General features: G+C 41.0%; 1 protein-coding gene across 2 annotated transcripts in view; it reads right to left on the minus strand.

Moving 5' to 3' along the window:
- Positions 1-5261: 5261 nt before the first annotated feature.
- The window catches only part of ARID4A (AT-rich interaction domain 4A), a 46534-nt gene continuing 36196 nt past the window's right edge, over positions 5262-15599 (minus strand). Inside the window, exons 16-25 of one of the 2 annotated variants that reach the window (XM_074543982.1) lie at positions 14998-15248; positions 13499-13696; positions 12344-12428; positions 12070-12202; positions 11520-11582; positions 9387-10517; positions 8308-8412; positions 6631-6846; positions 6262-6408; positions 5262-5804 (exon numbers count right to left, since the gene is read on the minus strand). In XM_074543982.1, coding sequence (XP_074400083.1) covers positions 5701-5804; positions 6262-6408; positions 6631-6846; positions 8308-8412; positions 9387-10517; positions 11520-11582; positions 12070-12202; positions 12344-12428; positions 13499-13696; positions 14998-15248 — 2433 coding nt within the window. In that variant the 3' untranslated portion in view covers positions 5262-5700. The remainder of the gene's footprint in view (positions 5805-6261; positions 6409-6630; positions 6847-8307; positions 8413-9386; positions 10518-11519; positions 11583-12069; positions 12203-12343; positions 12429-13498; positions 13697-14997; positions 15249-15599) is intronic. The other variant, XM_074543983.1, reaches the window with a different exon arrangement.

Consider the following 15599-nt stretch of genomic DNA (forward strand, 5'->3'; position numbering starts at 1 on the left):
TCCTTTTAAAATAGCTTTATTTATTCATAAGGGAAATAAAGGAGCACCAAAAGATATGGTTTTAGGTTTCACATAAACAAGTTCCTTGTTAAAGCAGAAAGCAAACACGCTCTTGTGCAATATAGCAAAGTATTTAATACAAATTCCACATCTTACCCCTCCTTATGAAACTGGCATAGCTGGCAGGAGCAGGGTAAATTAGGTCAAGCTGTACCCAGATGAGGGATTAGAGGAGGAGTTTAGGAGCAGCTGAAGACACCGACAGTGCTGGAATGGAAATGCTGTTGGGTTACTCTGAACAGCAGCAAAGTGAGAAATCACCAAACCCCAGCACCAAGGCAGGGCAGTGTCCCCCAGCAGCAGCTCAGGGTTAAACACAGGGACAACCCCTGCAGGCTGGCACAGCTCCAGCACAGCTCTCCTTGGCTGGCAAACACTGCCAGAGGGAAAGTGAAGCAAAGCTTCCCTGGTTAGTGCAGTGAGTGAGCTGTGCTGGGGCACTGAGGCCAAGGGGTGTTGGAGATTTTTTCAGAAATGGCTTAGAAGGCAGCTGTGAGGAGTAAAATTCTCACAGCCGCTTTCTGTAAACAGCAGAAGTTCTCAGGTTGTTTTTAATTACAAGTAAAAGTGACAAACATGAAGACCTTGAGAACCTTGCATACCAGAGTTCTCAGGCAGCTTTTTCATAACAAGTAGATATTCTATCTTTGGCTGTTTTGGGAAAGCAAAAATCATTTTGAGAGCCCAAATCTTGGTATTGGAAACATAAGGAGGAGTTGGTGTGTTATCTCTGACCTATTGTGAGCTCGGGTTTGCAATATGCATGAACTTAATTAACACGGTTATAAAAAGTGATTGATTGAGTGAATAAGTGGAGTCAGATGCTGAACAATAAAGTTGGGTCTTCTCCCTCCATCTTCAATAAAGGGGCATCAAACAAAGCCAATTCTCATCTCTGGAAACTCTTGGTGAGGGATGAGCAGCAGAAGGGTCTCAACCAATGCTAACCAGTGCAAACAGCTGCAGAGCTGAAGCAGAACCAACCTGCTCTGAGCCAGAATCCAGCCAGAATCCCACTGCAGAATCTCTGCAATGGGAAGGAGCAAGAATAACACCATAAATAGCAAAGATAATTCAAAATCAAGAAGACACAAGAAAAGTGCTATTCTTAGAAAAATTTTCACAATCAACAGTTTGATCCTTTCGGTTTTCTTTAAATGGCAGCATGGTGAGCATTTGTCATTGAGCTGGGGATAATCATAAAATCCACCACTCACTGGCATTAAAACAAACACATCATCAGGCCAAAAACACTGGAACACAAAAAGTAAATTTACATATCCATCCAAAGCAATGGATGGGACCAATAAATAAATACTTCAATAAATAAATACTTGTGGAATCCGAGAAACTCACAGATATTCGGAGCAAACAAAAGACCCCAAATAAATCCTATAAATTCAGTGGTAACTGATAAAGGTGAATAATTTTAAACACTGAGACCTCTTAAAATCCCATCCTGTTTGGTGTGAGGTAATATGGGAGAATGACAGACTCTCAAAATCTGAGAGCAATAGCTTAATAGTAGGAGCTAATTACAAAATGTCATTTTCTGAGCCCTGGAATTACAGTGAGACAGCCTCTGGCAATATCCCCTTTGGTTCCACTGTTTTATTATGGCCCCCACATCTCCAGAGCCTCACACTCTAGCAAATAATAAAATCCCAAGACCAGAGAAGGAAAATAACCAAGATTTCAGTGCATCATTTTTGCAAAGGGCAGTGAAGTTTTTTTGCAGTGAAGTAAACAGCTCAACATACTTTTGTGAACACATTAATCTTTTATTTCAGCTGGTAAATCTGGCTCATGTCAGATTTCTTTCAAGTCATCAAACCAAACCTGCTTTTTTCTTAAAAAGAAGACTACAGCATTTCTTAGACTTACTGCTGTTAAAGAATTCCAGTAAATGCTGCCCAGAAAATCCATGTGGCTCTCTCAGCTATCCAAGAAGATTTTAATGGGGAAAAAAAAGAACATGTTATAAAAGTAATAATTTTTTAATGCAATATTCCATCTGGTTGACAAACCTGTCTGCAGAGAGAAGGCTCTCTCAGCAGTGGATTTTCTGACTGAGGCACAGGAGCTGACAATCCTTAGACTCAGTTTCTCCTCCCAGCTCCTCATCAAAGCCATCCTGAGTAATTTTGGTAGCCATTTCTGCATGGCTCCCCCTACAAAAAAAAAAAAAAAAAGAGACTATGTCACCATTTTAAAAATTGTGTCTGTTCTAATACTGCACCTCCTAAAAAATTAGACTGAAGCTCGCACAAAAGCACAAACAGTTATTTAATCACCTTTTCTGCTGCTCCCTGTGAAGGGCAGACACATCATCCTTCAGCAAGACAAACATTTCTTTGCCCTTGTTATGCTTTTCATTCACTGGTAATTACTACTGAAAGTCTGTTTAACCTCTGTCAAAACAATGATTTGTTATTATTGTTCTGACAATTCTGCTTCTCTTGCCTGATTAAACAGGAGAAACTTTCCCAGCCACCAGCAACCTGATGGAGGAGCCAAAACCAAGCAGGGATTTAACTGGGGGTTCTGAACTTTCACATTAGAAAATAAAAACTCACCAGTACAAATGCAGCTGATACACTTGATGGAAAATGAATAAAACAAGTAAGGAAATGAATCTTACCTTATGTCCTTGCATGGAAACATTCTGAGGTTTTCCATCTTTCAGATTTTTGCTAATACCAAAATAAATTATCTGCCAGCAATCTGGCAGTTCTTTGTATCAATTGCAGAAAACGAAGGAAGAGTCTGATTCTCTCACAACCTTGTTCTTTTTAACAGTGTTGGATGCCATATCTTAATTTTATTTTTTTTACCTCCTAAGGAAGCTTGAAATAGCAAATACCATTTTGAGGAAAACCTGTAGAAGATCAGAAGGCAAAAGAACAGCACAAAGACTGCCAAGAAGGTGCTTTATTTCTGCTTGGTCTCAGAAACACAATACCTAATCTCTTATTAAAAAAAAAATCCCAATTCTGTATAATCATAATTAGTGTGTCTTCAACAGGATAAACTTCCAGCTAGTGAAAGACACTTTGGAATTTATATAAACAAGACTTCAATAAGGGGATTATTGTAGAGTTAGAAATCATAGATTTTATTAGGGTTTCATCTTGATTTCACCTTTAACCCAGGACAGTTCAATGATTCCAGCTGGTTTTCTTTTTACCTGTGCAATTTTTAAACATCACTGCAAACTTCTGCTGAATAATCTGATGTGCTCGTTCCCAGAAGGATAAAAAGCAGGGAATCAGTGCCAGGCTGGAGGCTGTGCCTTGGCACCAAGTGCATCTTTTGCTGCAGGTTCAGTGCTCTGCCAGAGTAACCCCAGCTGGTTTTGGGGTGAGCACAGCGAGGGAAGCTGTGGGAGAGGAAGCAGGGAGGAAATTCTCCCTGTCAGGGCTGGAATGGGGTTCCATGATCCATGGGAACATACCTGGAGCCTTCCAGCAGGGTTTTAAACATTCCTAAGAGACAGGGACAGCAGCCAGCTGAGAACACATGTGGGGAACAGCCAGGCCAGGGCAGCAGCTCCTCCATCCTCTGTGCCTGTTTAAGATCTCACAGTGTGCACACAGGTTAGAGATCAGAGATCTGCACAAGATGGCATTAATCCTGTTATCTGCCTGGATTTTAGATTGCTTCTGTAAATATTAAACATTTGACCCATGTTACTTCCTTTTAAATGAGTATTGCTTTTTATTCGTAGCTGTTAGAAGATTAACAAGTAAAAGTTAGCTCTGAAAAAGTCTTTACAGTAATTTATGGAGATTAACTTTCCTATTTAGGGTAAAGTCCAGACATTTACAAGAACAATCACTTAAATAAAAATAGAATATAAAGCCTATGTTTAAAACATGGCCTTTATTAGCGCTGTCTAGTGAGCTCCATATTTATCTTACATTGAAATAGTTCTGCTTTGCTTAAGAAAAGACAGAAAAAGTGCATTTACAAGAGTACTTTTTCTTTAATTTTCTGCGAAAATGGAAGGAATTGGAATCACAAGTTGACAAATGCTGTAAAATGAAATTTCAAGAAACATCAAATTTTAGTAATGCTACGCCATCACTAGTGTTTCCTCCTGACCTTCTGCTGTGTGGAACCAGAATATCCTGATATACAGTCTAGAGCATCTATGTTATTACTCTACAGCATATTAAACACAGAAAAAGGGGCTCAGGCCCCCTTTCAATGTACAAACATGAATAAAAAAATTGTTTAAAAAAATCACTTTTTATACATAATGTATATGCAAACTGCTTTAAATACATGGGTTTGGAAGAGTTATTTACAAGCTGCATCAGCCTGTGGGACAATCCACAGGCAGAGCACACACAGTTGCTTTTAATTTATTGGTGCATCTCAACTTTGGGAGATAGAAATTTATTCGGCAGTACAGCAAACACAAGAACTTGTGACAAAGCATCTTAAGGGCAACCCAAGAAATTTTGTTCCTCCAAACAAGGTTAAGTACTAGGACTGCCAAAGTTTCCAAATTAAGTTTTATTTTAACCCAGATGCCTGCTGGCAGATCTGTGTGGTGGAGGATGTGTAGACAGACCCATTGGAAGTACAGGTTTGGCTACTGGATAACTCCTCCTGCAGAGCCAGAACTGAGAAGGATGTTTTGTCCAAAGAGTGAACTAACCTAGAATTTTTTTTTTTCCAATTTTATTAATATTTTAAAAAATACATAAAAATACAACATCCAATGTCTGAATAAATATATTTAACAAGTTGCAAGATACCTTATTTTACACAAAAATTTCAGCTTTAGAAATCTTGTTAAATAACTTCATTGTTGTTATATATTTCATTTTTCGTCTTTTTGTAACAAAATAAAAACTCTGAAATTACATAGAAAAAAGACAAAATATTTTTGTCAAGGGATAAGATAGTCCACTGAAAACCTATTCACAATTCCACTGTAAACATTAATAAACATTAAAACATTTGCATAATTGTGTGCTCAAAAATCCTATAAAAAGTGGAAGACTTATTACAACTGTAGTTTTCAGTCAACTACACTTCCTTTCACAATTTATTTTGTCCCATTTACAGCTTTAAAACTGGGCACATTGCTGAACACATACTTTGGCAGTTCTGTATAGCAAGTGCTTCCACAAAGAGGAACTACTCACCAAGAGTTACCCACAGCTTGGTGAAAGTGCAGCAGTTGCTCAGTTCTTTTGGATAATACTCTGATGTCTGCTTGGTGCACTTGCTTTTTTTTTTTTTTTTTAAGATCACCCTAGAACACCTGAATGCTTCATTGGACATTAACTTTGCAAATTTGATAAGTGCCCTTCCTCTGTGTTAGGAAAAAAAAAAAAAAACAAAAAACAAAACAAAACAAAAAGAAACAAACAAGAAACAAAAACAAACACAATTACAAGGATGCCACGTTGTGCCTACAAACCTTCAGTTACCAATGAGCTCAAGTTCTCTGAACAGTAAATTAAACAAAAGAAGAGGGTGGGAGGGGGGAACAGGTACAGTCCAGCAGTGGAAGTGTGTACAGGATATACTTGGCAATGTCCAACCAGTTGAGTGCTTTCTGTGGCAGAATTTCAGGGTTTATGTCCATGGCAGAGAGCTGCTGGCAAGGCAGAGAAATGTTTATCACCTGCACTCCACAGCCAGCACGTTCTGGGGAGGAGAGGATGAGGAGGGGCTCATTCCAGTGTCTGAGGAAGCAGATGACATGGATGCTCCTGTGTGGGACACTGAACACACAGAACAGCACATCAGCATCAGGTTAGCAAGGTACAGCTCACAAGGAAGGTTTCCTTGTTTTGGGTTGTGTAAAAGATATCAAAAAGCAGCACAGGCACAAAAAACTGATATAGAGGTTCTGCCAATTGCTTTTCCTGCTGTATTCACACAGGATTGGCCTTACCCAATTACTGAAAAGGTAACTCAGACTCAGATGAGTCTAATGGAAACACCTGCACTAGGAAATCTGAGTTTCTACCACACAGTTACAAAAGACTCAGCAAATGTTTCTGTCAGGTTCAAGTTCCAAAATACCACAAATATTCCTTCTAAATACACACACAAACAGATGGTAACACTTCCCTTTCTTCTAAAATATCATCAATTCAATTCAAATTGCTGTGAGTTACACACATTTCCAAACAAATTAACTCCTCATGGGAATCATAAAGCAAATCTCAAGCTCACCTTCTCTGTCTTTCTTTTTCAACCTTTTCCTTCTCCTGTCTATGGTTGCTACCTCTGACTTCAAGGACATGTAGTATTTTCGGATCTCCTGGAGCTTTTCTTGAAGGAAGGAGATCCTTTCAGTGCTGCTCATGTTGTCCAGTTCATCTGCAAGTGGAAAGGAAAGAAAAAATAGCTTTGTCAAGGTGATTTCAAACAAATGAATGCAGGTCTTAAGAGGATGTAAGACACAGCATGGAAGATAACACATTTCCATAACTATGCCAGAAAAGGCCCACACAATTTAGAATCCCAAAATTTCCATGTTATTCTTTCAGAACCATTTTTCTCACCAATTCCCTGTAACCAAGTCATTTCTAGAATCCTTACTGAGCTGGAAGCTCCATTTGTAGACTCTGGGTGAAGCATTCTGGTGGTGGTGCTTGTCCCTGTGCTTGTCCTTCTCTCCATCCTTGATGTGAGGAGAAACCACCCTGGCAGGGGAGCGGGAAATCTTCTGGGGTTTGGATGCATTGATGTGTTTGACAGGAGTACATTTACTGGAACTGTCCAGGACAGGGAGATCCTCACTGTCACTGCTTTGTCCTGCAGGAAAAAAAAATTCATTTGGACTTAAAAACTCCACATTGACATTTTTAAAGTTGTGGTTATAAAGAAAACAGTGATTCAAAAAACCCTGCTGCTTCTTGCTTAGAAAATCACAGAACACACCCAAGGAATAATGATCTCAGATTCCATGGATAACCTGATCAGACACAACATGCACTGAACTCTCAAGTGTAATAATAATTGATGCAGGGCTAGCTAGGCCTAGATAAAAAATAATAGTCAAGCTTCTGTACAGAAATAATAAATAAACTTACCAAAATTAGAATATTGGAGCACTGATAAACTGTCTTACATCACCTATTTTAGCTTTCTAATATAAAACAGACACTAAAACCTTTCTTAAAGATTAAACCTGGATTACTATGGGTAGGTAGCACTATGGGTGGATTACTATTGGTAGTATTTAGTTATTAAACTGCTTTACACATCTAAAGGAACAACTCTGAAACATGACTAAAACAACAGAAGTTCAACATGAAACAGAAAATTTTTATCTCATATATTCAAATATTTTAGATTCCCACAATAACTGCCAAGACATGTTAAATGTATCTGGATATATGTCAGATAATTATATTACCCAGTGTTTTAGTTTGATATGTAAAAATATAACAGTGTTGCCACAAAGCCAAAACCACTGATTCAGTCATGCAGTGATTGTCAAAACTTTTGTGACAGGACAGGAGGGACTGTCCTTAAGCTGAGGGAGGGCAGGGACAGATGGGGTATTAGACAGAAATTCTTTATTACAAAGATGGTGAGGCCCTGGCACAGGGTGCCCACAGGAGCTGGGGCTGCCCCAGCCCTGGCAGTGCTCCAGGCCAGCTTGGATAGGGCTTGGAGCAAGGTGGGATTGTGAAAGGTGTCCCTGCCCTTGGTAGGGGATTGGAACAAGATGACTTTTAAGGTCCTTTCCAACCCAAATCATTCTGTGATTCTCTGAAAAATGAGCTACAGAAACACAAAAATTCAGATTTCCATATCAAGTTATAAAATGGTCAGATGCTTGAGAGAAAAATTAGACAAGATCCCTTTGGATGAAAAGTTTTTCCTTAGCTTCCAACATTTTTCTGTAATTCAAAACCATTTATTTTTCCCCAGGAGAAACACCTGTTTTAAAACTTTAAATGTGCCCTCTGCCAAATTCATAACCAACCCAATATTTAAAAATCAGCATAATGGTAAATATGTACTAGCTGCTAATATAAACAATAATTTAGACATTTTTCTTAAGTTTGTAATATAAAGCAGGCAAGAGATTTCCCAGTTACACTGGGAGAGAGCTCAGAACTTATCTCCAATAATCACAATGAATAAAAATAAAAAGCCTTGAGAGGGAAGCCCCATCCACTGGAAACTGTAAGTGAGAACAGTATGTTCTTACACAGATTTACAGGCCAGGACACCCTTCCCCCTCCCCTCCCTGCAGGAATATACCTGTTCCATTCTTTTCATTTTTGGCTGCAGCACTGCTTCGCTTTGGAGTTCGCTTTTGCTTCTTTGCCAGCGTTCCACTATTGCTGTCACTGGGTCTTTTTTGACCTGTGAGAGGAGAGAAAAACAAATCAAAAATAAAATATATGACACTTGAAATACTACTGCTACTAAAAAGCATAAATTTCTTTGTTTTATAAGCAACAAAGAAATTTAAAACCAGACAGTCTGGAGAAGAGGAAGCTCTGGGGAGAACTTAGAGCCCCTTTCAGGGTCTAAAGGGGTTCCAGAGAGCTGGAGGGGGACCTGGCACAAAGGCCTGGAGTGGCAGGACAAGGGAATGGCTTCCCACTGCCAGAGGGCTGGGCTAGATGGGATATTGGGATAGAATTTTTCCTTCTGAGGGTGCTGAGGCTCTAGCACAGGATGCCCAGCCCCATCCCTAGAAGTGCTGAAGGACAGGTTGGATGGAGCTTGGAGCAACCTGGGATAGTGGAAAGTGTCTCCACCCATGGAAGGGGACTGGAACAACATTGGCTCTGAGGTCCCTTCTAACCCAAACCATTCTGTGAATCCATAACCAGCAGACAAAACAGAGCAGCAATTTTTAGCCAAGTGACATCAGCCTCAAGCCACCTTCAGGAGGATCACAGCTGGTCAACATCAGCTTACAGTATTAATTTTACACTTTCAAAATCCTGCATTACTCAACACACTTGCTTGCATTTCTTATTTTTACCTAAAATTTCTATGGAACTGCAGTAGTGGTGGTGCTGTCAGGGCTCAGGAAGCATCTGGATGATGCTCTTAACTCAGGTGATTTAGCTGAAGTCTGTGATTCTCCTACTGTTTCCCAAATAAGTCAATATAAATTAATTACATTTTATTGCAGCAAAAATAGTTTTATAGATTCCCCTGATCCCATGGATATTGCCTCTCCCATCTGACACTACAAAACCAAAAAACAACCCTTCTCCCCTCCATGCAGACAGAACAGAGCAGCAATTTTTAGCCCAGTGACACCAGCCTGAGCCACCTTCAGGAGGATCAGAGCTGCAGTGGCTCCTCCAGGAATCGCTCACCTTTCTCTCCCGCCTCCCTCTCCTGCCCCGCCACGCTGCCATTGCTCGACGTGGTGCTGGCCTCGAATCCATTGGCAGACTCACTCTCACAGAGCCCCTCCTGGGACTCTTCTGCCACACTGTCCACCTCAATGGTCATGTCACTCTCGCTCTTGATGCTGCGGGACTCGTCCTGGCTGAGGCCCAGAGGAGAGGCCACCGGGAAGCTCGAGGGGACACCGGGGGCTAAGGCAGAGGGGGCAGAGTTGGAAGCATTGGGGTCTGGCTTTTCTGCTGTTGTGTCTTCAGTGCTGCTCTTCTCCTTCTCATCCAAGTCATCCAGGTCTACTTCATGGCACAGCAAGGTCTCAGGGCCAATCTGAGGCATTGAGTCATCCTCATCTTTCAAGGGAAGGCTCTCGCTGTTTTCAGCTGGCCGCTGGAAGCTGTCGTTGCTCAGCTCTGCCCCGTGTGGCGCCGATTCCGCCACCAGGGCCGGCATCTCCTCGTTCTCAGTTCTGAGGGACTCCTCAGCATTCAGCCCTCTACATTCCTCTGCTCCACTACATTCACTGGTCCTCTCTTCAGATACAATATTTGGCACTTCCATCTCGCTCTCCCGCCGGTTTCTCTTCTCAGGTGATGCCTGTTCCAAAGTTTTCCTTTTTAAAAGTTTCTTATCTTTTGTGGAGGGCTCTGTTTCACTTTCAGTAGTGCTGGAAATGTCTTTACAGTCCAAGGAAGACACATCTAACCTTTCAGGTTCTGTAAGAGATTCATTTGCCACCTCTTCCTGGCTTCCTGGTGCAATCTTTGCATTCTCCAATGAAGGATCTTTTGTCTTGCTCCTTCTCCCTTTTCCCTTAGGTGATTTTTCAACCTCTCTTTTGATTTCTTCCATTTGATCAGTTTTGTTTCCAAAAATTTGAACAATTTGTTCACTTTCCTCAACTTCCAGTTTCAGTGTTTCTAGCTGCTGTACTTGAGTCCTGTCGTTTTCCTTCAGCACATGAGAAATCTTTGGGTTTTCCTCATCCAGCTTCTCATCACGGAGTTTTTCACTTTTTTCCAGTTCTGAAGTTTCTGGAGAAAATTCTTCATTCAAATTCTTTTCAGATGACTCATCTGCTTCACTGTCAGATGTGCCAGAGTCTAAAAAAAATTTAAAAAGAAGCAAACAGCACCCTAAATAATTAATTGTAGCATGACTTTTTATTTGAACCTCACAAAAATCCTGCTTTCAGTAATCTATGGTGTTAACATCAGTTTGCAGTAGTAACTTTACACCTGCATTACTAAACACACTTGCTACATTTCTTATTTTTACCTAAAATTTCTATGGAACTGCAGTAGTGGTGGTGCTGTCAGGGTTCAGGAAGCATCTGGATGATACTCTCTACTCAGGTGATTTAGCTGAAGTCTGTGATTCTCCTACTATTTCCCAAATAAGCCAATACAAATGAATTACATTTTATTGCAGCAAAAATAGTTTTATAGGTTCCCCTGATCCCATGGATATTGCCTCTCCCACGTGACACTACAAAACCAAAAAAAAAAAACACTTTTCCCCTCCATGCAGAGAAAAAAACCCAACCCAAACCCAAAAATAAAAACCTTCTAAACCCCAGTATGGACATTTCACTGCTGAACTATTGTACAAATGCTGCACCACACAGAGAGCAAGCATTAGTACATTACCAGGAGATTACTCAGGGACCTGTACTAAAAGGAGACAGTGATTTCACTTCAGTTCTTGTTCAGAGAGGCTTAGAAACACCCAAGATGTGCTGCCATTTGTGTATAATTAACAGCTCTGCTGGATGATGGAGTATTGAGGTTGAGGACTTAATTAGCACAATAAAGACCATCATTATAGCCCTGGATTTGGTCTGTTCAGGACTGAAAGGCTCTGGCTGAAGAACATGGGATGACTTGTACAGTCACTGACTGCTCTTGTGTGAGCAAGCTGTGCTCCTCAGCAGTGTCAGCTCAGCTGCTTACTCAACAAAATTTACAGGGAGAAAGGAAAAAAAAATAACCAACCAAAAAAGAAGATTAAAAAAAAAAACAAAAAAAACCAAAAAAACCCCAAACTTCTTTTCAAAAAGGTACTGAAAAAGCCTCCAAAGCATACACAGGGCTGAGATCACTCACCGTTTGATCCTCTATCAGAATCAAACATTCCTGAGCTACGTCTGGTCTGCCTGCGAGGTGTTGCTAAAATTAAAATCGAAAGAATTAATTTGTATCGATCGGAGGGTGCGCCAAGCCCCGGTGGCGGTGGAGGGGCGGAGCGGGAGCTCCCGGTTCCAGCCCTGAGCACCGAGCCCGGCCCGGGCTCCCCCTGAGGGCACCGAGCCCGGCCCGGGCTCCCCCTGAGGGCACCGAGCCCGGCCCGGGCTCCCCCTGAGGGCACCGAGCCCGGCCCGGGCTCCCCCTGAGGGCACCGAGCCCGGCCCGGGCTCCCCCTGAGGGCACCGAGCCCGGCCCGGGCTCCCCCTGAGGGCACCGAGCCCGGCCCGGGCTCCCCCTGAGGGCACCGAGCCCGGCCCGGGCTCCCCCTGAGGGCACCGAGCCCGGCCCGGGCTCCCCCTGAGGGCACCGAGCCCGGCCCGGGCTCCCCCTGAGGGCACCGAGCCCGGCCCGGGCTCCCCCTGAGGGCACCGAGCCCGGCTGCTCCCTGCACCTCCGGAGCCACATTTACCTTCGCTGTTGGGCGTTTTGGGGAGGCTGCAGGACGTGTTGGATGGGAGAGTGGATTTCAGAGGGGGCCGCCCACGCTTGGATTTTTGTTTCTCCTCGTCCTTCTTCTCATCCTTTTCACCATCTTCTTTATTCTGCAGGGAAAACAGTGGATTTTTATTAATGTTTCATTGCTGATTATCAAACCTTTTGCTCTATTAAAAACCAGACCGTGGCCTGAAAAACTTTTTTTTTCTTTAAATACAGTACTACAACAGACTTATTGAAATCATTACTTTTGTTTTTTTCTTCTGTTTTCTCTTTGGTCCTCCTTTTTCCACTGGCCAGATAATCCGATCAGCTTTCACCCATTCATCATACCTGCAAGGAAATGAAACCATGCTGTTATGTTGTTTGAATATGAGGAGTAAAAGATTTGAATTACACAAAATATTTATTAATGAGGTAGGAAAAGGCCAACACTCAGAGTACCCTGAGGTAGTGGAAGGTGTCCCTGCCTATGGCAGGAGGGGGGAATGAGGTGGGATTTCCTTTCCAACCCAATCCATTCCATGATAGCAGAGCCTGTATTTACAACCCATGCAGTAGTCTGGCCTTGGAAAGGTGAATGACATTTCCAGTCCATAAAAAAACCTTAAGGGATGAGGGAATTAAGGTACAAACTTCCCTGTCTCTCACTGGAGCACTCAGGGGACTGAGTCAGCTCTAAAGTGTCAGTTGTTCCACATCATACACATATGGTGTGTCTTCACCACACCATACCTCAGCAGGAAAATGTACCTTATTTTTTTTGTAAATTATGGCACCAAACTGGATGAGATTCTGAAAAGCACAAACACTGATGCTCCTCAAAATCTCCTAATTGTATTAGTAAAGGGAACCTGTAAATATTTAGGGAATATTGCCACTCTTAAATTTCATTTTGCCACATAAAGCAATTTGCTTATGGATTTGGAACACCTCATGTTATATATCAGAAGTAAATAAAGTGCTATAAAGACTGCCTGCCAGGAGAAGCATTTTTACAATCCCAGTTAACATTCAAAACAAGAATATTTTGGCAATTTTATTGCCAAAATTCCAGTGCTTAATACACTTAATTGTAAATATCTTCACCACTATCAATGGTTCCCTTAAAGGAAAGTTTGCTAATGTTAACACAAATAGACACAATAAATATCAGGGAGGGTGTGAGGATTACTAAGGCAGATGGACACTTAAAAAAAATACAAATATATTCTGACATTTCAATGGAACACCATGAACAAAATCACCACACTGAAAAGTGAAGAAGTCAGAGTCTGTGATGTTGATAATTCAATATGGAGCTACATCATTGATCATCACTCACTTTATTTCCTTTAAAACAAAAATTTCTTTTCCAAATAAGCCTTTGAACAAAGAAAGGAAAGGCAATTTCTTATCCTCACCTTACATTCCAACCGTAGTAATGAACTAAATATAAAACCTCTCCATCATCAATTTCTGTGCTTTTAATACTGGCTTCATAAATTTTTTGAGTCTTTCCACGTCCATATTTTACTTTCACTTTGGTTCCAGTCAGGCAGGGTTCTGTGTCCTCCTCATCCTCTTCACCTTCTGATTCTCCTTTGTTCTCAATTTCTTCCCTGCAGTAAAATGTATTTAAAATGCCCACGAATTAGTAACAATCATATTTTAAAATTTAGAGAGTAGTCGAGGTAGAAAAAGGCTGCAACAAAAAAAGAAATTAATTTTCTATACCTTGTCGCATCTCTGAAGCTTGCTCAGAAACAGATTTTTTTAAAATCAAGAAAAGAACTTAGGGATAATAGGGCTAAGTGTCAAAAATATCCAGAAAGTTTTATTAAAATTTAAACAATTTATAAAGCATACAACTACCTCAAAGCTTAAAGATTATTTTTAAAATTGATATTTTGATAATACAAAAAGGAATACAAGTTAACTCAGTGTGTGTCTCCTAAACAGCATAGGATGAAAGAAATAACTTCAGTTTCTGAAATATTTGATTTTGACACATTATTTATAAAAAAAAGGTACTTTTACCATTGGCTTAACATGCTACAGTTTATTAACTGCACCTGAGTTTGAATTGCCATCACAGTGATCCTCTAATGACACGAACACCATTCCACTGGAAAAAAACTTGATCACAAAAGTGTTCAGCCAAGCTTAAAAGTGTCTGCAGAGCTCTTTATTAGACACATCCACCTCTCATTACACCTTTAGCTGCTGTTTAAATATTATACTCAAATATATTTTGAAGAACTACAATCAAACCTATTTTTAGCTATAATTCCTTCCCTACTTAAGGGACAATTGAGCATAATTTAGAAGTTACTCTACACAAAAGTCAGCAAGAGATAAAATACTAAAAAGGACTATGAGTTTGCTTTTAATGAAACAGATTTGTTGGCCTCCAGTGAAAGATCAATTATCTTGTGGCAAGGAACTCAGAGGACAAGTAACACCCACACAGCTTAAAGAAAACTTTGCTGCCTTGATCATCTGACAGTAAAAACAAGGAGCCTGCAGCTTCACCAGCCATCAGCAAACCCTTCAAAGTACAGGAGAAGAGGGATTTGCCATATTTCTGTTTCCACTGCCCAGGGAAGTGTCCCCAGGCTGTTCCCACCCTCTCACAACCTGGTCAGTTTGGTGTCTGGAGGTATTGGTGAGATAAAACACCACCACAGCCTTGGCATGTGAAGTGACAGTGAAAAACACAGCCTGGCATCGAGCACAAAAAGATGCTTCCAGAAAGTACAGCAGGCTCTGCAAGCTTGAAATAAAATGTTCCCTTCCCTGCCTGTCTGAGTGAATAAGGCTGCTGATTTTCAGTAAGATCAAGTCTGTGTCCTCCTGCCTGGAGAGCAGCTCAATCATGGCACAGAGAGACTCAAAGGTGGTGATACAAGTCAGGGCTTACCTGTCCCTCTGCCTCTCTTCCTCTTCATCTGACTCTTTATCAGAATCCTCCTGTTTTTTAATTTTCTTCTCTTTTTGCTTTGGTGTGCTTTTCTTCCCTAGAGGAGTTTCATTTTCTTTCTTTTCTGCATTCTCAGGTGTTTCCTCTACATCTTTGTTTTCTTTGTTACTGTCTTTTAACTTGTCTTGGGTTTTATCCTCTTCACCTTCTTTTTTAGCAGGGGCTGCATCACGGGCAAGTCTTCTTCGTCCCTGGAACAGAAATAAAATCACTTTATTGACTCCTGTCCCCTGCTTTCTTCATAACCTCTCCAAATCTCAGCAAAAAAGTGAGACATGCAACTCCTGTAGAGAGGAAAGGCTGGAGATGACAAAAAAGTGCAAAATATTCTAAAATAGTAAAATTAAAGCTTTAAGTTTTTCTATCTGCTTCATTTGGAATAATGAGTTTCTGATTAATTGGTGGAGGATTTCAGGGTATTTGTTTGGACCTGTAATGTTTGTTACTCTGACAGAAAAGGCCAGAATGTCTTGTTCACCTACAGTAATATCATTATTTGAGTGCTTGTATAGGAATATTGAGGGGAGGCACCTTCAATCCTG

This window comes from Zonotrichia albicollis, chromosome 6, assembly GCF_047830755.1.
Source record: "Zonotrichia albicollis isolate bZonAlb1 chromosome 6, bZonAlb1.hap1, whole genome shotgun sequence".
In the NCBI taxonomy this organism is placed as follows: domain Eukaryota; kingdom Metazoa; phylum Chordata; class Aves; order Passeriformes; family Passerellidae; genus Zonotrichia; species Zonotrichia albicollis.